This window comes from Hemiscyllium ocellatum, chromosome 19 (genome assembly GCF_020745735.1).
Source record: "Hemiscyllium ocellatum isolate sHemOce1 chromosome 19, sHemOce1.pat.X.cur, whole genome shotgun sequence".
Classification (NCBI taxonomy): Eukaryota; Metazoa; Chordata; class Chondrichthyes; order Orectolobiformes; family Hemiscylliidae; genus Hemiscyllium; species Hemiscyllium ocellatum.
Window position 1 is genome coordinate 20,741,902 of NC_083419.1, and position 26,277 is coordinate 20,768,178.

The window sequence follows — 26,277 nt, forward strand, 5'->3', positions numbered from 1 at the left end:
TTCTGCCTAATTTACTGAAGAGTGAGCACTAATAACTTAATTGTTCTTTCTGCAAAATCCATATCAATATTAATTCAGCTCTATATCCTGATGAACTGAAGCATATTCTGGTCCTCTAGAGTCAGTGAGTATTAATATATTATGTGACTGTAATGCAAAACACTTAGAACAACGAGCAATATAGCACAGGAACAGCCCTTCATCCCACCAAGACTGCACCAAAACATCATGCCTTTCTCAACTAAAATCCTTTGCCTCTATGTGGTTCACATCTTTCTGTTCCTGCATATTAATATATGTCTCTTAAACATTGCTATTGTATCTGCCTTGACCAACTCCACCAGCAGTGCATTCCAAGTGCTTACCACCCTCTGTGTAAAACACTTGCCTCTCACATCTCCTTTAAATTTACATCTTTTTATCTTAAACCTATGATCCCTGGAAATTGACATTTCTGCCCTGGGAAAAAGGCTCTGACTGTCCATTCTATCCATGCCTCTGACAATTTTGTAAACTTCTATCAGGTCACGGGTCATCCATTGACGTTCAAGTGAAAACAAACCAGGTTTGTCCAATCTCTCCTTATAGCTAATACCCTCCAAACCAGACAACATTCTGTATCCTCTCCAAAGCCTCCACATCCTTTTTATAGTATGGCAACCAGAACTTTACACATTATCCCAAATGTGGGCTAACTAAAGTTCTATAAAGCTGAAATGTGACTTGCCAATTTTTTTAATGCTCCATACCCCGCCCAATGAAGGCAAACATGCTGTATGCTTTCTTGATCACTTTGTCCACTTGTGTTCCCACTTTCAGCCAACCGTGGACCTGTAACGCCCAGATCCATTTGTATATTGATGCTACCAAGAGCTCTGCCATTTACTGCCACACCCCTCCTCCATTAGATCGTCCAAAAAAGAAATTACCTCGCATTTGTCCGGATTAAATTCCACATGCTATTTCTACGCCCAAGTATCTAACCTATTTGCTGCCTAATCCTCTGGCAATCCTCCTCACTATCTGCAGCTCCCCAATCTTTGTGCCATCTGCAAACTTACTGACTAGGCCACCTACATTCATCTCCAACTCACTGACATATTACAAACACCAGGCATCCCAGCACTGATCCCTGCGAAACACCACTGGTCAGAGATTTCTGGTCAGAAAAGCATCCTTCCACCATTACTCTACTACTAAGTTACAGCCTCGTTCACAGCCCACATTTGGATGCATGACAGCCTACTAAAGTGTTGGACCTCTTTCATGTTCCTGGCATAGACCATTCCACCCCTCCCCCACCCATTCATCAAAGAGCCTCTCATCTTTTGATCAATTATTTCATAAGCAGTTTTAATCTGCTACAGTAAACTTTTATTTGACTCAAATACAGCTTCTTCGCTGTGGAAGAATTCAACATTACAAGAAAATTGTTTTTTAAGAGCACACTAAACCTAAGGGCTGCAAGTTCTGTTCACTTCACAATCGCTCAGCCTGCAAATAAGACGAAGTGAATGGCCTCATTTTCAACTGTAACACCACTTTGCAAGATAGCAGGATGCATCTGTACATGCACATATAGTAAACCAACAGGATAGAATGAGGAGCATAAATGGCTGAGTTACATTCTACGTTTAAATCAAATTAATCAGAATTTCAAAACTACAATTTAAGCACAAGAATGAGTCATATGCCCAAGACAAAATATCTGTAATGAACTAATGCACTGACTGAAGAAAACTCTCGTTTTCACTTGTTCTTGATTTGGCAATACAGGATCATAGAGAGGGCCAATCCAAAGATCTAAAGAGAACACAGCAGAATTAATAACAGAAAATGGTCAATGTATCTACTGAAATGGGAAAGAATTTGTGACATTGTTTTACCTCAATTACCACCAGTCCAAAGGCTATGCCAATTATTAAAATGAGGTTTGCTTTCAATATGTCATTAATGACACTGATACAGGGCTAGAGTGGAGAAAGAAACAAAATTTTAAAAATGTTAAGTGTGTCCAAAGTATTAGATTAGGTGAAAGCAACATTATGGATTGGCACATTAGTTACAGGGAAAGCATTTCTACAATTTTCCACTGATCTCCTACTTCCCATTCCTAAGGCACTAACACTGATCTTCCACTGAAGCTTTGACAAAGGGAGGGAAAAAAGGTGGAACCTCACAGATAATCTCAGATGAGAGAAGATGGTATGGAGAGGGGGAAGGGGAATACCTTCCTGTTGAATCATCATGGACCTCATGCAATGGAGAGACACCTTCTCAAAATTAGCTGCATCTTGCAGGTTTTATCCCCAGTTTTAGGTAAAATACTCTGTATCAGTTAAGATTGATGCCTTAAATTAGTACCTTATAAATGCATTTTCTCAGTAGCAGCTCAAATTTTCATTACTACTTTCAAATGGAGGAATTGAAGACTAAAAGCACTGCCTTAATTCCCTAGGCTTCTCATAATGCCTCACAGTCAATTTGTCACACTGCATACAAAGAGGACTGTTCACTCTTGCACACTACACAACACTCTTCATCTCTATTTAGCCAAGAATGTGACAATAACACAATACACTGATTCCCACTCTGCTCTCCAAGTGCCTCATCCTGGAACTAGAGATTTGACGCATTCAACCATTTTCAAATTCTCTGGCTTTAATACTAGCCTTAGCTCAATGATAGCAGTCTCACTCCATAACTAGAAAATCATTGGTTCAAGGACAAAAGGTTTATGCAAATAATAGGCTGGTACTTCAATGCAGTTCTTGGTGGGAGTGGAGGATGCTGAGTTTTGGTTAATTTGTTAAACAGTAGAAGGTGAAGGTGAGCTGCTTTGTGAATGCTGCATTCCTTGGGGTGCAAGTGCACCCGTAGTGTTGTAAGGGAGGGTTTTTTTGACCTAGCAATGATGAAAGAGTGCAAATATTGTGTCATTTCAGGACATTGTGAGACTTCGAAGGGGATCTTGCACTCCCATGCATCTGTTACTCCTATCTTCCTACATAATAGATATCACAGTTTTGAAAGGTGCTGGCAAAAGAACATAGGTGAGTTATTTTTGTGCTTTTCTAGTTGGCACACACTGCTGCTACTGTGCAGAGAGGAAGATAGATGTCAAATAAACAAGGTTGTTTCTCCTGGAGAGTGTTGAGCTTCTTGAGCACCATTGGAGCTGCACGCATCCCGGGAAGTGCAAATGAATGTTGGGTGTGAAATGTCAGATGAAGCAAAGCCCATTATTTAAAGAATAGTTCTGTGAAAGGGAAGTCAGATTTGACAATTTTGCTAAAGTTTTTGAGGATGTAACAAGCAGAGTTAATAAAAGGGAACCAGTAGATATAGAGGATTTGGATTTCCTGAAGGCATTCGATAAGGTGCTGCATAAAAGATTATCAGATAAGACAGGTGCTCATGGCATTGTGGGTAATGTATTAGCATGGAGTAATGTGTAGAGTATTGGTCGCCATATTTGAGAAAAGATACATTCACATTAGAGGCTGCATAAAAGATATATGCTACACTAATTCCTGGGATGGAGGGGCTGATGTATTGAAAACAGATAAATAGGTTAGGCTTTCACAGACCAAAATGATACAGCAGAATTTGAGGGCAGCTATTTGGATAATGATACCCAGAATATGACAGGAAGGGACAGGGTGTTAGAACATATAAAAACAGGGTCAAAGGGGAAAGAAACAATGAAAAGGAAAAAAAAAATGACTCTTTACTTGAATGCTAATAGCATGTGGAACAATTGAAGTAAATCAGTGGTACAAATAGACGTAAATGGGTATGAACTTGTAGCCATTAGATACCAGGAAACAAAACTGGGAATGAAATATTCAGGGATACATGACTTTTCAAAGGACCTCATTACACATCATCAGATCCAAAAAACTTGATCTTTGGATTCAGAACATATTGTTCTGGGAAAGGAAAGGAAGGGTAGTTGGGTAAGTTGCTAGTATGAGCTGAAATAAGAACAATAGCAAGAAATGATCTTGCATTAGAAGATGTAGAAGCCATATGGGTGGAGGTTAAGAAAGATCAAAAAGACAAGACAACACTGGTAGGAGTAGTGTATAAGCCCCCAAACAGTAGTTATCCAGTACAGCAGAGAATAAATAAAGGACATAATGAGATAATATAAAAAAACGTCACGGAAGACTTCAATTTTCATGCAGATTAACAAAGTCAGATTCACTGAGGCAGTGACCAGGAAGAATTCAGACTATATTTGGAACAGTTTCCGAGAACAATATGTTCTGAATCCGGAGATCAAGTTATTTTGGATCCAATGATGTGTCATGAGATAGGTTTAATAATTGACCTCAGAGTAAAAAGATCCCCTAGAAAACAGGGACCATGAGCATTCAGTTTGACAGTGAGAAACATGGGTCTGCAATAACTATGCTAAACTTTAAAAAGGGTAATTGCAAAGGAATGAGGGCAGAGCTAGCCTGAGTGGACTTCTGAAGGAGTTTAGCTGCAAAGGCAGTTGGGGAACAATGGCAGATATTTCGGAAAATATACAGGGATCACAAAAAAACATATTTGAATGAGGAACATAGATTCTAGAAATGGTTAAGCTAACAATGATTAATCAGGGATGTTAAGGATATCATCAAATTGAAGGAAAACAGAAAGTACAATGTGGGAAATATTATTCTAAGTCAGAGGATTGGGAAAGTCTTAAAAACCGAATGATAATGAAAAGAAAATAAAGAGGGATAAGTGTTGAGGGTAAACTTGCAAACAGTGCAATTTGCAGATCTGCTAAAACCTGTTAAACTCTCAGTTTCCCACCATTATATACCATCTGCCAAGTTTTTCCCCACTCACATATCCTGTCTATATTCCTCTGTGTCATCCTCACAACATGTCTCTTTTGCAAACTTGCCATAAGCACATTCACGTCTCTTATCCGAGTTGTTGATTTATATTGTAAATAATTGTAACTCCAATACCAATTTCTGTGGTACTCCACAAGTTACAAGTTACAGCTTGTTGGCCTGAAAATGACCCCTCCTCTTTTCCCAACTATCCACCTTCTGTTAATTCATCAAGCATCTACGCTAAAATATGACACCCGATACTAAGCAGCATTATGTCTAATACCTTATTGAACACCTTTTGGAAGTCCAAATATATTACATCTTCTTGTTCCTCTTATCTATACTGCTTGTTACCTCCTCAAAAATTCAATTAAATATTCCAGTAGACTGGAAGATTTCTTATCTATTTCCTTCTGCTGTAGCCCATCAGAGTGTGGTGTGTCTCCCCTTTCTTGCATGAATCACAAAAAGCTAGAATACAAGTTCACCCAATGTGAGCAGTTATATCCAACCCTTATACAACAGGGACAATACCACATTCACCGAGGCTTTTCCCTTAAATCTAGTCTGTGTTTTGCTTATATTCTCACTGCACTCACAGGCACAGGAAATGATGGCATACAACATCAATACTCTGATGTCTTCAGTTGAAACAATGTGCTATCTGTAATCAAAGGAGATCCAAAAGATTGGAGAAAAGGAAGCCCAGAACTAGGGCTATCTACAAATAAGGAGCAGCGCTCCGAAAGCTAGTGCTTCCAATTAAACCTGTTGGACTATAACCTGGTGTTGCATGATTTTTAACTTTGTACAAATAAGGGGTAAACCATTTAGAGATGATGAGTAATATCTTCATCCACAGAATTCACTACCACAGAAAGCAGCTGAGGTCAAAACATTGTATGCTTTCAAGAAGAGTTGGCTGCAGCACTTGGGGCGAAGGAACAAAGGATAGGGGGGACAAAGCAGAAATAGGCTCTTGAATTGGATAATCAGCCATGATCATAATGAAAGGTGAAGCTAAAAGACCCACTTCTGCTCCTGTTTCCAATGCTTGTACAACATGAGAGCTGTGCAACATTTTCCTTGCTCCACCTGAAGCTCTCTCATGTGTGGGTTGACCCACAATACCCTTAAGATGGGAATTCCAGGATTTAGACCCAGCAACAGTGAAGGAACTGCAATACATTTCCAAGTCAGGATGCTGAGTTGTTTGGAGGGGAATTCATAGGTGGTGGTGTTCCATTTGCTGCCCTTGCCCTTCTAGATGGAAGTGGTCAACAGTTCGAAAGGTGCTGTCTAAGGATCTTTGCTGAATTTCTGCATTTCATCTTGTAGATAGTACAAACTCCTGCCACTGAGCATTGGCGATGGACGGAGTGGATACTTCTGATCTGGAGTTAATCAAGTGGGTTGCTTTGTCCTGTATGGTGTCAAACTTCTGGTGTATTGTTCAGTCACACTCATCCCAGCAAGTGGGGAGTATTCAATCACACTCCTGACTAGTGCCTTGTAAATGGTGGACAGGCTTTGGGGAGTCAGATGGGGAGTTACTTGGCACTGTGTTCCTACTTTCTGACCTTTTCTTATAGCCACTGTTTATATGGTGAGTCCAGTTGAGTTTCCAGTCAATGGTAACCCTCAGGGTGTTGATAATGGGAATTCAGTGATGGTAACATCATTGAATTTTAAGGAGCAGTGGTCAGATTGTTTCTTATTAGAGGGTGCCATTGCCTGACACTTCTGTGGTGGCAATGTTGCTTGCCACTTGTCAGCCCAAGCTTCATTATTGTCCAGATCTTATTGCATTTGAACCTGGACTGCTGCAGTATCTGAGGAGCCATGAATGGTGCTGAACATTGTGTGATCATTGTCGAATATCCCCACTTTTGACTTTATGTTGGAGGAATGGGCATTGATGAAACAGATAAAGATGATTGGGCCTAAGACTCTACCCTGAGGAACTCCTGCAGAGCTGTCCTGGAGCTGAGATAACTAACTTCCAACAATAACAATCTTGCTATATGCCAAGTATGAGAATTTGTCCACTGATATCCATTGATTCCAATTTTGCTAGGGCTTCTTGATGCCAAGGGCTGTCACTCTCACCTCACCTCACCTCACCCCCGGAATTCAGCTCTTTTGTCCATGTTTGAACCCATGATGTAATGAGGTCAGGAGCTGAGTGGCCCCTGGTAGAACCCAAACTGGGCATCACTGAGCTGGTTATTGCTGAGCAGGTGCTGCATGATAACATTGTTGACCACACCTTCCATCAGTTTATTGACGATCGAGAGTAAAGGGAAGACCTTTTAGAATGGAGATAAGAAGAAACGTCTTCAGCCACACATCAGCCAATATACGAAATTTGTTGACACATAAGGCTGTGGAGGCTATCATTGAGTATATTTAAGACGAAGATAGATAGGTTCTTGAGTATCAAGGGGATCAAGGGTTACGGGAAAAAACTGGGAGAATACAGTTGAGAAACCTATCAGCCATGATTGAATGGCGGAGCAGACTATGATAGGCTGAATTGGTCTAATTTCTGCTTCTATGTCTTATGGTCTTAAAAACTGATGGGGCATTAATTGGCTGGGTTGGATGTGTCCTGCTGTTTGGATACAGGACATATCTGGGCAATTTTCGGCATTCTCAGGTAAATGCCAGTGTTGTAGCTGTATTGGAAGAGCTTGGCTCGGGGAGTTGCACATCTGGAGCACAAATCTTGAATACTATTGCTGGACTGCTGTTAAGGTCCATAACATTTGCACTATCCCGTGCCTCTAACTGTTACTTGATATCATGTGGAATGAGTAAAAAATGAGGTCTGCAGATGCTGGAGATCACAGCTGCAAATGTGTTGCTGGTCAAAGCACAGCAGGCCAGGCAGCATCTCAGGAATAGAGAATTCGACGTTTCGAGCATAAGCCCTTCATCAGGAAAGAATGTAGTTCGGAGTCCGTGTGGGATCAGTCGGTTCCGTAGACAGGTGCTGAGGAAGGAGATGTGGCTGTGGTAGCGGGTCTGTTTGAGAACGTGGCTGAAGAGTTTCTGTGCAGAGGAGATGACTTGGGGGGTGCAGTGAGAGAGGGACTCACTGAAATCCTTGTAGAGGGAGGAAGAGAGCTTCTTCAAGGAAGGCATCCTTGTAAGAGGATTCGCAGTAGGTTAAAATCTTCGAGTAAAAAACGAGGTCTGCAGATGCTGGAGATCACAGCTGCAAATGTGTTGCTGGTCAAAGCACAGCAGGCCAGGCAGCATCTCAGGAATAGAGAATTCAACGTTTCGAGCATAAGCCCTTCATCCTGATGAAGGGCTTATGCTCGAAACGTCGAATTCTCTATTCCTGAGATGCTGCCTGGCCTGCTGTGCTTTGACCAGCAACACATTTGCATCATGTGGAATGAATCAAATTGGCTAAAGACTGATATCTGTGATGCTGGGGCCACTGGAGAAGGCTGAGATGGATCATTCCAGCACTCCTAGTTGAAGATTGTTGCAAGAGTTTCAGCTTGATCATTTGCCCTGATGTGTTGGGCTCTTCCATCTTTGAGCATGGGGATATTTGTGGAGCCTCCTCCTCCTGACAGTTATTTAATTATCCACTGTTATTTATGACTGGATATAGCAGGACTACAGTGCTTAGATTTGATCTATTGTTTGAGGGCTTACTTAGCTCTGTCTATCACTTGCTGCTTAACAAACAAAATCAAAGAATAAGATCTGTTTATAAACAACCAATTGATATTCCACATATTTCTATGTAAGTCACCCATTCAAAGACATGGCATACAAAGGTAGTCACTGAAAGTTTGATGAACACACTTATCTTAAGTTATTTAAAAATATGAATTTCTGTTTGAAATGTAATGTACAGCAGAAATTTTGCAGTAGTTCAAGTTCAACATTAAAAGCTTGAAGCAAGTTTCTTTTATATCTGTCAATTTTGCAATATAAAGTACCTGAGCCCAAACAGATTTTCCATTTTCTGTTATAACACATGCCTGCTTATCTTTACAGTTGCAGGATGGTGGAATAGATGCTTCTGTCCAGTCCTGATATCCATGCAGCAGACCACAACACTGTTTCTTATGCCAGGAAAGAAAGGTAAAACAGACAGAAAAGTTGAAATACATAATTCTTTAATTATAAGTCAAATACCTTAGCATTGAAGAAAAGCTCCACTTTTTTTATTTTACATAACCTTTCTTTGTCTTTATAGATGTGATTTAGATGTAATACACATTTAAGCAACAGTTCCCATTAAAAGTTAATAAGTGTGTTGAAGTCTCTGGTTCAAATCATGAGAAGTAGAATGTTTTGTCATCAGAAGTGGTTGGAGTAGGGATTATTATAATTCTTAAGAGATAGTAAGATGAATTTTTGAAGCAGAGAATGATGCATAGCTGTGAACAGAAAGCAAGTCAACAAGTTATGGCCTTTCTTGACTCTGTTCCTGTCCATTGTTTGATGCTGTTACACCAGGAAACAACTGAGTTTCTAATCAGAAAGCCAAATCTAAATTTTAAAAATGAAGAACTAAGAAAGCATACTATCACTGACAGGTTGACCCACTCAGGTACTTTCAATGCTCCAGAGGCTACCCTCAAAATGTGCTGAACTAGAATCTCATTTCAAAAATTGATTTGGCCTCAAGGGACACAGTGATGTAGTGGCAATGTTGTTGGACTAGTATCCTGAGGTTCAGGCTAAAGTTCAAGATGCAAATCCTATTAGCTGTTGGAATTAATAAATAAATCTGCAATTGAAAACTAGTCTCAGTAATGGAGGCCATGGAACTATCACTAATAGACATAGAAGCCACTTTTTTTTTGCTAATTCACAGGGATGAGAGCATCACTGGCTAGATTAGTATTTATTGCCCATCCCAGAGGGTAGTTAAGAGTCGCCATGTTGCTTTGGGTCTGGAGTTAAATGTATCTGGAAGGAAATCTACTGTCCTTCCCTGATCCAGCTTATACCTGACTCAAGATCCAGAGATATGTGGCTGCCCCTTAACTACCTTTTGAAATAGTCTAGTAAAGTGCAACCAAGGCTTCCTCGTTAAGTCACTTTTAAAACTTGGCTGAATAAGTATGGCCATCAGGTGGTTATTACATACCAATGAGACACTATGGATTACAGCGAGTGCAGTATAACTGTGCCAAATGGGACTTCTTGGAAGACAAAGAAAAGCACAATTCAATCTTACTGTGAGACTTAATTGCTGGTTGATCTGCAGACTAGTCTATTTTCTCCAGGGTTCTTCTGGCATTTTTAAAAACAAAAACAATGTGTGGAAATAAGAAGAAGTGTCAATAGAAGTCTAATAACTATTAGCGGCGGACTTCAAAGACAGGAAATCTTCCCTGCAAAGGAGTGGTTGGACCATACTGATCCTGCAGGTACATCCACTGCTGTCCACTATCATGTAATTTGGCTCAGATTTGGCAACCCATAAGTGGGAAGTACAAAGACATATGTCTCATATAAAATAATTGAATGGAAGAGAAGTGTAACACACTCCTGGTTCCAACTTCGGGGGCTCTAGCCGAGATTAATATCATTTAACTATAAAGTTCTTATATTGTGCATGCAAAATTATTATTTATTCCCAATGCAATGTGGAATTTTGCCAATTATTGATCATAGACAGGCACTTCAGTCTTTAATAGAATCATACTTAGTAAGGCAGTTATATTATTTTTGCAATGATGTAAAGTTATAACTTTAAACTGAAGCCCACTGAATGAATGGCTGGAATTTGTGCTGTGGTCTAAAAAGGCTTTGGAATGCTTTACAATGTTAAAGTCCATTTATATAGCAAGTTATTGTTGCAGCCATGACATGAATTATTGTACATAATTCATTGCTCAGAGGGCAGTTAACAGTCAACTACACTACAGTGGGTCTGAAGTCACCTATAAGTCAGACCAGGTAAGGATAGCAGTTTCCTTCTCTAAAGGGTATCAGTCCAGCAGTTGGGTTTTTCAAATGAATGACAGCAGTCTCATGGCCATTATTAGACTTTTAATTCCAGATATTTGTTGAATCCATTTGCCAACGCGGGAATTGAACTCTCAGAACATTCCCAGAAAGGCAATGCACTTATCCAGTCTTGATAATAAGACTGCAGCACAATAGGAAGCACTTTATTTGGGATATCTACAGGGCAACCTCGATGATCTGAATTTCAGATTATCCAAATAAGATCTCAAGGTCCTGATGCTTGGGTAAACTGTACAGGTACAAGATCCTTTATCCGAAATGCTCAGGACCAGCTGTTTTTCGGAATTTTTCGATTTTCGGAATGTGACAATTTAATGGTGAAATTTCTAAAAATCTTACCAGAGAAGTAGACTTCTAACTAGGAACATGCTTGGCCATGTTCCCCCCACATCGCATCTGAGTGACATACATCGAATGTGTGTCGACTTGGGGGCATTCACAGAGAAAGTTCAGGCCTGTCAGTGATTGGGCACGCCCTCAATGTCACATCAGAGTGACACACATCGAGTGGGTGTCGACTTGGGTTAACTGCTTGCTTGCTTGCCAAACAACCTTGTTAATGAGAAAAAAAACTACACAGAAAAACCTTCGGATTTCGGAGCTTTTCGGTTTTTGGATGTTCGGAAAAAGGATCTTATACCTGGATTATCCAAATATTCGATTATCTGAACAAAATACTCCCTGCCAGTGTTGTTCAGATTATCGAGGTTGCCCTGTACCTAAGAATTTATCTGTATTATTGTCTTGAATGGAAGAGCATTGGAGTATTGATACAAATTTAGGATCAGACTTACCTCCTCCTGGAAATCTTCTATCTCTTTCCTAAATTTTTCTTCTTGCTTATTTAATGGGATAAGTTCATAATATGTTTCATTTAACACTGATGCAATCTTGAATAAAGAAACAGAGTATTTGTTTCAGCACTAACGTATTCTGGATCAAACTAGAAATTATTTCAATTACTATGTTTTTGAATGAAATGCAAACATATGGAAAGGATTACCTTAGATTTATAAACAACACCTAGAATACCTGCAGTTATTTGCAGAGTCAGAATAAGAAGCAGTCCGATGAAGAACTGTGAAACAAGAGAAAGATAACAAAATGAAGAATGTATGACAGCGGATAATTATGTCCAAAGACTTCGACACATTCAGCCATTATGTTAAGTTGCGTCTTCATTTATACACTGTGCATAAATCTTTGTTGCCATTGTCTTCGCTAAGAATAACTCTATATCGTGTATTTTTGATCTTTGTTGAATTTATGACCATCTTTTCTAACAATTGGATGCAAATGTCAAGGAGACGATGACTTATTCAATTATTTTGTGAAATATGGGCTTATGTTTTCAATCTGCATTTTATGCCACATTTGCTCCACTTTATTGATTTTGCCCATCATACTTTTTTTTTAACATCTACAACTATCTAAGAAATAGGGAGCAAAGAGAAGAAAGTTCCAGCCTCGTGAGGAAAGGGACCATCTTTAAGGGCAAGAAACTTTGCTACCAGTGAGAAAGCCTTCTGAAACAAATCCCAAGTGGACATTCAAGAAGTAGTTCACTGGACTCGAGACATTAATTCTGTTTCTCTCTCCACTGATGCTGCCAGACCTGCTGAGATGAAGAAAGGTGGTCAGTTCGAATGGTTAAAACCCTGACCCACCCCTCCCAATCCACATCCTTAATCCATGGTGGCAGGTCAAGGTCCTCAAGTGGTTCATTAATCAACCCCACTTAATGTCTTTGGTGGTGAAGTTGTTGCTGAGGTGGTGAGAAGGAGGTGCGCATCTCTTGGTGCCAATCTGATTATTTTCCTTCCTGCCACTTCCAAGGAAGGGAAAATCTGAGTTGAGAATCGAGAGCAAACAAAAGACTTAAAATATTGATTAAAAATAAAACATCATATTTACCACAAAATAGTGACAGTATTGACATTTACCACATCCAGTGTTTTGCAGTGGAAGTTAAAACAATATCATATGTATGACAAACTTAACAAAATAGTTTTTGTGACTTAGCTACATGGCTACACAGAATAGAGTTCTAACATATTAGACCATAAGACCATAAGACATAGGAGTGGAAGTCAGGCCATTCGGCCCATCGAGTCCACTCCGCCATTCAATCATGGCTGATGGGCATTTCAACTCCACTTACCCGCATTCTCCCCGTAACCCTTAATTCCTCCAGACATCAAGAATCTATCAATCTCTGCCTTGAAGACATTTAGTATCCCGGCCTCCACTGCACTCTGCAGCAATGAATTCCACAGGCCCACCACTCTCTGGCTGAAGAAATGTCTCCGCATTTCTGTTCTGAATTGACCCCCTCTAATTTTAAGGCTGTGTCCACGGGTCCTAGTCTCCTCGCCTAACAGAAAAAATTTCCAAGCGTCCACCCTTTCCAAGCCATGTATTATCTTGTAAATTTTTATTAAGTCTCCCCTTATTGCAAGTAATGACTTTTTGCTAGACCTGCCTTAGGGCAATGCAAGCTTACATCACCATTATATAGTTGGCTTCATGCCATTCTTTATTCTTAGAGGAGAGCTTTGTATGGAATGAGGACCATGAATAGGAGAGATAATAATGGAAAATAAGCAGATGGCTGAGGAATAGAATAGTTTTTGTTTGCATCAGCCTTCACTGTACAGGATACAACTAACATCCCTGAAATAGCTTTCAAGCAGGAAATGGAAGGGGAGGAGAAACTCACGTACATTAGAGCCACCAGGGAGGTGGCACTGAGCAAATTGTTGAAACTGTTGGCTGACAAATTCGTGGATCCGATGCATTTTTTCGAGGATCATAAAAGAAGTAGCTATGAAATGGTTGATATTTTCTAAAATTCCCTAAATTTGGGGAGGCTTCCATTAAAATAGAAATGTAACTACTTTATTTAAAATGGAAAATAGAAAGTAGGACATGAAAGGCCAATTCTTTTAACAACTGGCACCAGGAAAATCTTGGAAGCTATTAATGACATTACATCAGCGTCCTTAGAAAAATTCAACGTAATCTGGCAGAGTCAACATGGTCTTGTGTAAAAGAAACTATGTTTAATGGCTTGCTAGAGTTCTTTGAAAAAGTAATATGTGCCATAGATAAAGGGAAACTGGTGGATGTAGTATGCTGAAGGCAGTTGGTAAGATACTACATCAATTACAGAAATACAAACTCATATTGCTGAGAATAATATATTGGCATGAATAGATGATTGGTTAGCTAACAGGCAGAAGAAGGGAGACCTTAATGTTTCTTTTTCTAGTTGGCGTGATGAAACAAGTGGTGTGCCAAAGGAACAGTATCAGGGTCTCAAATGTTTACAAGTTACATAAATCAATTGGATGAAGCGATTGAAGGTGTGGTCACTGAATTTGTTGATAACACAAAGATATGGAGGAAAATGAGTTGGAAAGAGGACATACCTATCCTTTGTCCATTCTAATTGGGAGCAGATGTTCACAGGTAAAGGGATGGCTGGAAAATGGGCCTTCAGAAATGACATAACGAGAGTCCACAGACCGTATATTCTAGTTAGGGTGAAAGGAAAGGCTGGTAGGTGTAGGGAATGCTGGATGACTTGAGAAATTGAAGGTTTCGTTAAGAAAATGAAGGAAGCATATGTCAGGTATACACAGCGGAGATCAAGTGAATCCTTAGAAGAGTATAAAGGCAGTAGAGTACACTTAAGAGGGAAATCAGGAGGGCAAAAAGGGGACATGAGATAGCTTTGGCAAATAGAGAAGGAGAATCGGAAGGATTTTTTATAAATACAGTAAGGATAAAAGGGTAACAAGGGAGAGAATATGGCCTCTCAAAGATCAGCAAGGCGGCCTTTGTGTGGAGCCGCAGGAGTTGGGGGAGATACTAAATGAGTATTTTGCATCAGTGTTTACTGTGGAAAAGCTTATGGAAGATATAGAATGTAAGGAAATAGATCTTGAAAAATGCCCATATTATAGAGGAGGACTGGATGTCTTGAAACGCAGGTGCACCCTGGAACTCTGTGGGAAGTTAGGGAAGTGATTGCTGGGCCCCTTACTGAGATATTTGTATCATCGATAGTCACAGATGAGGTGCTAGAAGACTGGAGGTTGACTTAAGTGGTGCCACTATTTAAGAAGGGTGGTAAGGACAAGCCAAGGAACAATAGTTCTCTGAGTCTGATGTCGGTGGTGGGTGAGTTGTTGGAGGGAATCCTGAGGGACAGCATGTATATATACAGGGGAATCCCGATTATCCAAATACCAATTATCCAAAAATCAAATATGCGAAGGAGATCTTGAGGTCGATAGAAACATTACATCAGAGACGTGTTTCCAACAGTGATTGCGTCTTTTGTTTACAGTGATTAAACAGGCACCATCTTCAATTGTCTGACCTCCTGCCCTCTCTCCCCACACTTTCCCTGGAGTTCTATAGTAGGGTATACCCTAATACACATCCCACCGTCGTCCCAGGAATAATCTCTCCAACATTGTCCTGTGCAGGGCAAATGTGGAACCTGTTAAAAAGTTGTGTGTGTGGCTGTGGCTGTGTCTGTGCGCTATTTGGAGACTTTTTGGAGTCTTATTGCTGGTGTGCAGTCAGGATGTCCAGAGGGGTCGGGGGTGGGTCACGTGCTTTGTGCTGGGGGGCAGGGGCAGTGTTGGACCAGGTTGGGAGGCGGGGTTGGGGGGGAAATCTTTGGACCGGGTTGGGGATGGGGGACGGGGTTAGACCGGGTTGGGGCGGAGGAACGGGGTTGGACTGGGGTGTGGGCACGGAGAGGTGTTGGGGGTGGGGGCTCACGTGCTCTGTGCTGGGAGGGTGGTACTGGACAGGGAGTGGGGGGGTTCACACGGGCAGCGTTGGGGGCAGGTGTTGCAGAATGTGTGTTGCTGCAGTCTCCTGAACAGGGAGCAGACCTTAAAACTCCAAGCCCCAGAGGAAAGGCATTTAATCAATTTTCCGAATAATCGATTATCCGAACGAAATATGCACCCATCCTGTTCGGATAATCGAGTTTCCACTGTAGTTGAAAAGGCAAGGACAGATTAGGGATAGAAGAAAGTGAGGACTGCAGATGCTGGAGATCAGAGCTGAAAAATGTGTTGCTGGAAAAACGCAGCAGGTCAGGCAGCATCCAAGGAACAGGAGAATCTCGTCAACATGGCTTTGTGCGTGTGAAATCATGTCTCACAAACTTCATTGAGTTTTTTGAAGAGATAATAAAGACGATTGATGAAGGCAGAGAGATAGACGTGATCCATATGGGCTTCAGTAAGATATTCGACAAGGTTCCCCATGGGAGACTGCTTAGCAAGATTAGGTCTCACGGAATACAAAGAGAACTAACACTTTGGATACAGAACTGGCTCAAAGTTAGAAGATAGGGGGTTAGTGATGGAGGGTTGTTTTTCAGACTAGAGGCCTGTGACCAGTGGAGTGTCACAAGGATTGGTGCTAGGTCCACTACTTTTCATCATTTACATAAATGATTTGGATGTGAGCATAACAAGTACAGTTATTAAGTCTGCAGATGACACCAAAATTGGAGGTGTAATAGACAGCGAAGAAGGGCACCTCAGATTATAATGGGATCTTGATCAGATGGCCCAATGGGCTGAGGAGTGGCAGATGGAGTTTAATTTAGATAAATGTGAGGTGCTGCATTTTGGGAAAGCAAATCTTAGCAGAACTTTTCCACTTAATGCTAAGGTTCTAGGGAGTGTTGCTGAACAAAGAGACCTTGGAGTGCAGGTTTTTAGCCCCTTGAAAGTAGAATCACAGGATAGTGAAGAAGGCATTTGGCATGCTTTCATTTATTGGTCAGAGTATTCAGTATAGGACTTGGGAGGTCATGTTGCAGCTATACAGGACATTGGTTAGGTCACTTTTGGAATATTGCATGCAATTCTGTCCTCCTTCCAATCAGAAGGAAGTCATGAAACTTGAAAGGGTTCAGACAAGATTAACAAGGATGTTGCCAGGGTTGGAGGATTTGAGCTATAGAGAGAGGCTGAATAGGCTGGGGCTGTTTTCCCTGGAGGGTTGAAGGCTGAGGGGTGACCTCATACTGGTTTATAAAATCATGAGGGGCATGGATAGGGTAAATAGACAAGGTCTTTTCCCTGAGGTGGGGGAGTCCAGAATCAGAGGGCATAGATTTAGGGTGAGAGGGGAAAGATATAAAAGAGTACTGAGGGGCAACTTTTTCATACAGAGCTTGGTGCATGTGTGGAATGGGCTGGCAGAGGAAGTGGTGGAGGCTGGTACAATTGCAACATTTAAAAGGAAACTGGACGGGTATATGAATAGGAAGGGTTTGGAGGGATATGGGCTGGGTGCTGGTAGGTGGGACTAGATTGGGTTGGGATATCTGGTTGGGTTGGATGGGTTGGACTGAAGGGTCTGTTTCCATGCTGTACATCTCTATGACTGATTGAATGGAGTGATGTAGATTTCGCAAATACACTGTAACATGTAAAATGTGAAATTTTCATTTTGGCAGCAAGAGTAAAAAAAAAGCACATTATCCTAGATGGTATATGCACAGGCATCTGAATAGTCAGATACACGAGTCACCAAAGGTTTGTATGTAGGCACAGCAAGTAATTATGGAAGTTAACACTTATTGTGAGGGCAATTAAATTAAACTACATCAAGGGTTACGAGTTTTGAGAAGATTTGTAGGGTATTGTTGGTAGCAGTTCAAAGAAGATTTTCCAGATTAATACCTGAAATTAGTGGATTGAAATGGCATGCAGTTAGAAGAGTTAGAAGTGAGCTCCTGAAGGGTCCTGACTGGGTGCATGTTAAGAGGTTCATCTTGAGGGAGAATATGGAATGACATGTCATTGTTTAAAAATAAGAGTTTGCCCATTTAAGACAAAGTTCAGAAGAAATTTTCTTGGAGGGTGGTGAAACTTTGGAATTTTTTTGCTGTAAAGGCAGTGGAAAGTGTTTTTGAATATTTTCAAGGTATTATAAAGCAAGGCAATGCAAGGTCAAATTGGAAGAAGGCAGCAACATGGAGTCATCAAATCAGTCATGATCTTATTGAAAGGCAAAGCAGGCGTGAGGACCAAATGGTGATCTTCTGCTGCAAATTTACATGTGTATATGTATACTTGAGTACTTACATATAGTTCTACTCACTGGCACAGTGTTGGTAAAGACCGTGAAGGTATGGTCACCGAATTTGTTGATAGCAGAACAATTGTTATGTTATCAATATCTCCAATTCTATCTGCTGTCTCAACATTTTCAAAGTTAAGAAAGATAGTTTTGCAGTGGCCTTTCAGTTACTGGATCTTAAAAGTTGCCCTTCCATTTTGGTATAAAGTCCGGACTTTATCATGCAAAAAATTAACAAGGTCATTCAGAATCATGAAACCACTGGGCAAAGTTGTTGGTACAAAGCACAGTGCCAAATAAAACAAGGATGCATTGCAAATGAAAACCTTTAAAAAAGAAAAATAATCTCTTCCATCAGTGATGAAAATCGACAATGGGGCAGCTTTGGGCGATGGCATATAAAATATTGAATCAGCTGTCCACTACACAAGCTCTCCCTGAATTTCATTTCCATTGATGATCAGATATATATCACAGTCGCCATGAAATTTACCTCTTTACATCTTACAAATATAATTAGCAATCAAAGACAAATACATACCAAAATTAACATGCATTTGCTTTCTTTAATAGCTCCACAACAACCAAGAAATCCAAGCACCATTATGATAGACCCAACAGTAATCAGAAGATTTATAGCAGGGTAAAATTCTTCCATGTCTATCATCTGCAGTGAAAAGGAGATGATACATTAAAATAACACTTTAATTACAGCTTAGTTTAAAAGTGTACTTTGCAAAGGTTTGCATTTTTTTAATTTAATGGTTTTGAAAGTTTACAATATTGGAAGGTGTGTGGTACATTAAGCAAAGCAATTTGTAATTTATTAGAAACCCAAATCCCCACCAATTGGTTTGTCTGTGGTTTCAGAGACATTTGCAAACCTCTGGAACTTTATTCTAACCATTTAATTCATTTTGGGCTCATCAATGCTCTATCCACTCAGCCCTACAATATTTTTTCTCCCCGTCAACTGTCCATTCAGTTTCCTTTTGAAATCACCCCTTTTCATTTCTAACCTCCCCCAGGGTAGCAAGTTCTAATTATAGAGTCATAGTCATAGAGATGTATAGCACAGAAACAGAACCTTCAGACCAACTCAGCCATGCCAACGAGATATCCCAACCTAATCTAGTTCCCATGTGCCAGCACTTGGCCCATATCTCTCTAAGCCCGTCCTATTCACATACCCATCCAGATGCCTTTAAATGTTGTAAATTGTACCAGCCACCACCACTTCCTCTAGCAGCTCATTCCATACATGCACCACCCTCTGCAAGAAAAAGTTGTCTCTTAGGTCCCTATTAAATCTTTCTCCTCTCACCCTAAACCTATGCCCTCTAGTTCTGGACTCCCCCACCCCAGGGAAAAGACCTTGTCTACTTATCCTATCCATGCCCCTCATGATATTATAAACCTTTACAAAGTCACCTCCCAGCCTCCGACACTCCAGGGCAAACAGCCCCAGCCTACTCATCCTTTCCCTATAGCTCAAGCCCTCCAACCTTGGCAATATCTTGTAAATCCTTTATGAACCCTTGTAGGTTTCACAACATCCTTCTGTTAGGGACAAGACTAGAACTGCAAGCAATATTCTACATGTGGCCTAACCAACATCCTGTACAGCCACAACATGACGCCCCCAACTCCTATACTCAATGCTCTGACCACTAAAGGAAAGCATACCAAACGCCTTCCTCAATATCTTCTCTAGCTGAGACTCCACTTTCAAGGAACTATGAACCTGCACTCCAAGGTCTTTTTGACAACACTCCCCAGGACCTTACCATTAAGTGTATAAGTTTAGCTCTGATTTGCTTTTCCAAAATGCAGCACCTCACATTTATCTAAATTAAACCCCATCTTCCACTCCTCAGCCCTTATTACACACTGCATAAAAAAGTTCTTCACGTTCTTCAAAAGACACACCATTATCCTATCAATACCTACTCCCTTATTCTCAATCATTGCGCATCCACATCTTTTGTTAAAAGTAAAATCTGCCTTTCCCAGCCATTGGATCATCAGTTAATGGCAGTTCTATCTAAACGTGTCAATCTTATATGCCTCAATAAAATCTCCTTTCAATCATCTTTGTACCAAGGTGGTTAATCTGGATTGATGCTTCAACACAATATTGAAGGGCAGAAATGCATTTAAAAAATATAATTAATACATAAAAGATTATGGGGCACTATTTCGAGAAATAGCATGGGTGACCTCCCTTGGATCCTACCCAATAGTTATCCCTCAAATCAACCTTACTAAAACAGCTTATCTGATTACTGTTCATATGATTTTAATGTATACATTTTTGCTGCTCTCTTTCCTACATTGTAACAATGACTACATTTCTAACAAAGAAGCTCTTTATTGCCTAGAATGTGCTTCAAGCCGTTGGGGGAAGGGTTGAGAAAACAGCCCCATTAAAGCAAATCCCTTTTTTTTAATAGAAAGTCGGTGGTAACTCCTTTACATTGGAAACACTTCTGAAAAACAACAGTCATTGTTACCTTCTTCACTTCTTTGCTCACACGAAGCCATACTGCCACTCCAAGTATGATTGAACCACACATCTGAAAGCCAAAAAGATTTAAGGTTTTAAAAATACTTGCTTAAACAAGAAAAATGTTCCAGCTAGTTCAGTATAAGTGACCATTCCTCATCCCTAAAAGAAAATGGAACGATAAACTAACATTGTTATCTCACATAAAATCAAAAGGAAAAATAAAAATGAAACATGCTGAAGAGCATCTGTGGAGAGAAAAACAGAGATAATGTTTTGGGTCTGCTATAACTCTTCTTCAGAATATCACGTGTGACAGAAATTAAATGATGGATAATACACCTTTATAATGATGGGATTATAACTGTATGGAATTTTATAGCACGGATGCAAAACAATCAGGCCATTTGAAAACACCCACCATTCCCATTCCTTTCTGCATATCTTTTTCAATGTTCTTTGCTCCATAGTGGATCTAAATTACTTAAATATTATATGGCTGGGAGAGAAAAAAAATTAAGATATGTAAAGATCTGCTAATGACTTGAGTTGCCTTTGCATTCTGCAATATTTAGTTGTGTTATAATCTACAAAGCATGAAAAATAGTCAATAGGTCTATTCAAACATTGAGCCTAATCATAATCTTTATTTTTAGATGATAGATAATTCATGAACCAAAGAACTAGCTGTCATGAAAAGTGAACGTTAAGGAATTACTGACACAGAAGAATCAATGTTGCACACAGCACATTACCAAAACATTACATGAAAGCTATTTGCCAGAATTATTTCAAAGTATTATGATATTATTGTTTTAAAGTATTATTTATTTCAAATAAATGTGCATTAAATGTGTTAATCTTCTTTTTCATGGATTAATTTTATGCAAAGTAAACCAGCAATACTTAAATCTTTGACATTGTACAAACTGAAAAGCAATTATGCTAAATGAACCTGAAAAGCAGGAAGCCAGCAGTTATTGAAAGTCTGAGGGAGCAGTATGATTTATTAGAAAAGAAAGCTCATGTATTGAAATATAAGTAAATTACCAATACTCTTGGTTGCATTGTGCAGATGATTGCTCAGAACTGTCAATTATAAGACCTTGCTTAAAGGTTTCCAGGTAGGAATAGTCCCTGGACCTCCTATTTAAAAGGAGGTGATTTCCCAAACTTAGAATTTTAAATGTTTAGATTGTTGAAGAGAATGGTCCCTATTGTCAAAACATTTACACTATATTCAATTCCAAATTGATGCTCCAGTGAATTTCCTATTCTCATTTTCTCCAATGAATTTTAGAAATAGAAATTATAATGCATCAAGAAGCTTTCATTGCCAAATATTAAATGTTGTCCCTTGCTTATCATTATGGTATTTAAAAAAATTATTACTGGTAGTTAAGTATTCCATATTTCAACAACAATTTCAGAATTTTTAAAATATACACTTCCCTGTAATGGTTGAGATAATTAACCCTTCATTTTCCTAGAGTGGACATTGTTTACTTCAATACCTGAATAAAAGCAGTTTCTAAGACTAAATTTTTAGCTAAATATTAGAGGAACAACTTCCACACAAACGAAAATCTATCCTCTCCAATCATCTTGCTATCACAGAGATGCCAGGTAGGAGACTGTTCCTACCAAGCCCATTCCTAAAAGTGGTTCAAAAAGAAATTTTAAAAAATGTATTACTGAAATTTTACTATTATTAATTAATAACAAAACCACCTCAATGGAAACAGACATTAGTGTACATTAATCAAAAATGCGATAAATACTAATGTATACAATTTCAGTTTTTCCTCACACTACTGAAGTGAATATGTATTAAAAATTCACTCTCCTCATCATGTCAGGTTTCAATTTTATTCTGAATTTGCATAACATTGATCAACAACATTGATGTGGCCAATGAGATGATTGAAATCATTCCACAAATAACCATCTTCTGCATTGTCAAGTGCATTGGAAAATCTACATTTCAATTATTTGACAATAATTTCAAAACTGACTTCATTCCAGGTCTTTACAACCCACTCACAAGAGACTACTAAAGTCAAGTGTCCACACGCTGCCTCACTTGATGATAGTCTTCTCTCCTCCAATCATCGCGTCATTGAGTCAGAGATGTACATCACAAAAACAGACCCTTTAGTCCAACTCGTCCATGCCGACCAGATAACTTGAATTAATCTAGTCCCATTTGCCAGCACTTGACCCTTATCCCTCTAAATCCTTTCTATTCATATACACATCCAGTTGCCTTTTAAATGTTGTAATTGTACCAGCCTCCACCACTTCCTCTAGCAGTGCTGGAGGCACGGTGGCACAGTGGTTAGCACTGCTGTCTCACAGCGCCAGATTTCCCAACCCAATCTAGTCCCACCTGCCAGCACTCGGCCCATATCCCACCAAAGAGGAAAAAGTGAGGTCTGCAGATGCTGGAGATCAGAGCTGAAAATGTGTTGCTGGTTAAAGCGCAGCAGGTCAGGCAGCGCCTTCCTGATGAAGGGCTTATGCCCGAAACATCGAATTTCCTGTTCCTTGGATGCTGCCTGACCTGCTGCGCTTTAACCAGCAACACATTTTCAGCCCATATCCCTCCAAACCCTTCCTATTCATATATGCATCCAAATGCCTCTTAAACATTGCAATTGTACCAGCCTCCACCACATCCTCTGGCAGCTCATTCCATACAGTATCACCCTCTGCGTGAAAAAGTTGCCCCTTAGGTCTCTTTTATATCTTTCCCCTCTTACCCTAAACCTATGCCCTCTAGTTCTGAACTCCCTGACCCCAGGGAAAATACTTTGTCTATTTATCCTATTCATGCCCCTCATAATTTTGTAAACCTCTATAAGGTCACCCCTCAGCCTCCGATCTCCAGAGAAAACAGCCCCAGCCTGTTCAGCCTCACCCTATAGCTCAAATCCTCCAACCCTGACAACATCTTAATAAATCTTTTCTGAACCCTTTCAAGTTTCACACCATCTTTCTGATAGGAAGGAGGCCAGAATTGCATGCAATATTCCAACAGTGGCCTAACCAATGTCCTGTACAGCCGTAACATGACCTCCTAACTCCTGTACTCTATACTCTGACCAATAAAGGAAAGCATACCAAACACCTCGCATTTATCTGAATTAAGCTCCATCTGCCACTTCTCAGCCCATTGGCCCATCTGGTCCAGATCCTGTTGTAATCGGAGGTAACCCTCTTCGCTGTCCACTACACCTCCAATTTTGGTGTCATCTGCAAACTTACTAACTGTACCTCTTATGCTCGCATCCAAATCATTTATGTAAATGACAAAAAGTAGAGGGCCCAACAATAATCCTTGTGCCACTCCACTGGTCACAGGCCTCCAGTCTGAAAAACAACCCTCCAACACCACCCTCTCTCTTCTACCTTTGAGCCAGTTCTGTAGCCAAATGGCTAGTTCTCCCTGTATCCCATGAGACCTAACCTTGCTAATCAGTCTCCCATGGGGAACCTTGTCGAACACCTTACTGACATCCATATTGATCACATCTACTGCTCTGCCCTCATCAACCTTCTTTGTTACATATTCAAAAACCATGATTTCCCACGCGCAAAGCCATGTTGACTATCCCGAATCAGTCCTTGCCTTTCCAAATATACATACTTCCTGTCCCTCAGGATTCCCTCCAACAACTGAGGTCAGGCTCACCAGTCTGCAGTTCCCTGGCTTGTCTTTACTGCCCTTCTTAAACACGTCGCACCACTTTTGCCAACCTCCAGTCTTCCAGCACCTCACCTGTGACTATCGATGATATAAATATCTCAGCAAGAGGCCCAGCAATCACTTCTCTAGCTTCCCACAGAGGTCTCGGGTACACCTGATCAGGTCCTGGGGATTTATCCACCTTTAACTGTTTCAAGACATCCAGCACTTCCTCTTCTGTAATCTGGACATTTTGCAAGATGTCACCATCTATTTCTCTACAGTCTATATCTTCCATATCCTTTTCCACAGTAAATATTAATGCAAAATATTCATTTAGTATCTCCCCCATTTTCTGTGGTTCCACATAAAGACTGCCTTACTGATCTTTGAGGGGTAAATTTTGTTATTCATCCACAGAAGAATCCATACACTAAACAAACAGTTCTTCCCAGCCATATCGGAAAAAATCTGAAGCCTCCAGCAACAGACCTCCCTCCGGATCCTTCGCTCCTCGCTTGCAGCCATGCGCCGCTACCTACATTCCCTGCAATTAGACCTACCCCAGCTCAGGACAACACTCTCACAGGCCTGCAAAGGACCTCTACTGCTCTTCATCCACAGAAGAATCCATACACTAAACAAACAGTTCTTCCTAGCCATATCGGAAAACACCTCCAAACGGACCCCACCACCAGGGATATATTTCCCTCCCCTCCCCTATCAGTGTTCCGAAAAGACCACTCCCTCCGTGACTCCCTCGTCAGGTCCACACCCCCCACCAACCCAACCTCCACTCCTGGCACCTTCCCCTGCAACCGCAAGAAATGCAAAACTTGCACCCACACCTCACCCCATTCTTCCCTCCAAGGCCCCAAGGGATCCTTCCAAATCCACCACAAATTCACCTGCACCTGCACACAATTCATTTACTGCATCCGCTGCACCCGATGTGGCCTCCTTTATATTGGGGAGACAGGCCGCCTACTTGCGGAACGTTTCAGAGAACACCTCTGATCAACCAACCAACCACCCCGTGGCTCAACACTTTAACTCCCCCTCCCACTCCACCGAGGACATGCAGGTCCTTGGACTCCTCCATCGCCAGATCATAACAACACAACGGCTGGAAGAAGAGCGCTTCATCTTCCGCCTAGGAACTCTCCAACCACAAGGAATGAACTCAGATTTCTCCAGTTTCCTCATTTCCCCTCCCCCCACCTTGTCTCAGTCAAATCCCTCAAACTCAGCACCACCTTCCTAACCTGCAATCTCCTTCCTGACCTCTCCGCCCCCACCCCCACTCCGGCCTATTACCCTCACCTTGACCTCCTTCCACTTATCGCATTTCCAACGCCTCTCCCCCGAGTCCCTACCTTTTATCTTAGCCTGCTGGACACACTTTCCTCATTCCTGAAGAAAGGCTCATGCCCGAAATGTCGATTCTCTTGCTCCTTGGATGCTGCCTGACCTGCTGCGCTTTTCCAGCAACACATTTTCAGCTCTGATCTCCAGCATCTGCAGTACTCACTTTCTCCTCTAATCTTTGAGGGGCCCTATTCTCTCCCTAGTTACCCTTTTGTCCTTAATATATTTGTGAAAACCTTTTAAATTTTCCTTAATTCTATTTGCCAAAGCTATCTCATGTCCCCGTTTTGCCCTCCTGATTTCTGTCTTAAGTATAATCCTACTTCCTCTATACTCTTCTAGGGATTCACTCGATCTATCCTGTCTATACCTGACATATGCTTCCTTCATTTTCTTAAACAAATCCTCAATTTCTTTAGTCATCCAGCATTCCCTATACTTACCAGTCTTCCCTTTCACCCTGACAGGAATATACTTTCTCTGGATTCTTGTTATCTCATTTCTGAAGGGTTCCCTGGATTCTCTCTTCTGTTTGGGTTCTGCTATGAGCCAAGGTGGAATCTTCGACTGGCTGTTCCTTGATTGGTTGGTCAATTTGCTTCTGTACCAGTTGTCTTCTGGGAGGCTGTCAGCCTTCTCCATCTTTCCAAATGAAGTTGAGGTCAAAATATGCGTGAAGAATCAAAAATAACAACTCTTGGTCAGGAGTTCATGTTCATTATGTTGCAATGTCAATT

The 26,277-nt window shown here is 40.7% G+C and overlaps 1 protein-coding gene across 1 annotated transcript in view; it reads right to left on the reverse strand.

Moving 5' to 3' along the window:
• Nucleotides 1–1,370: 1,370 nt before the first annotated feature.
• LOC132824656 (tetraspanin-8-like) overlaps nt 1,371–26,277 on the reverse strand; it is a 30,593-nt gene continuing 5,686 nt past the window's right edge. The window contains exons 2-8 of the mRNA XM_060839290.1: nt 20,492–20,554; nt 18,520–18,645; nt 11,857–11,931; nt 11,648–11,743; nt 8,807–8,932; nt 1,887–1,970; nt 1,371–1,803 (exon numbers count right to left, since the gene is read on the reverse strand). Of these exons, the coding sequence (XP_060695273.1) occupies nt 1,750–1,803; nt 1,887–1,970; nt 8,807–8,932; nt 11,648–11,743; nt 11,857–11,931; nt 18,520–18,645; nt 20,492–20,554 (624 nt within the window). The 3' untranslated portion in view covers nt 1,371–1,749. The remainder of the gene's footprint in view (nt 1,804–1,886; nt 1,971–8,806; nt 8,933–11,647; nt 11,744–11,856; nt 11,932–18,519; nt 18,646–20,491; nt 20,555–26,277) is intronic.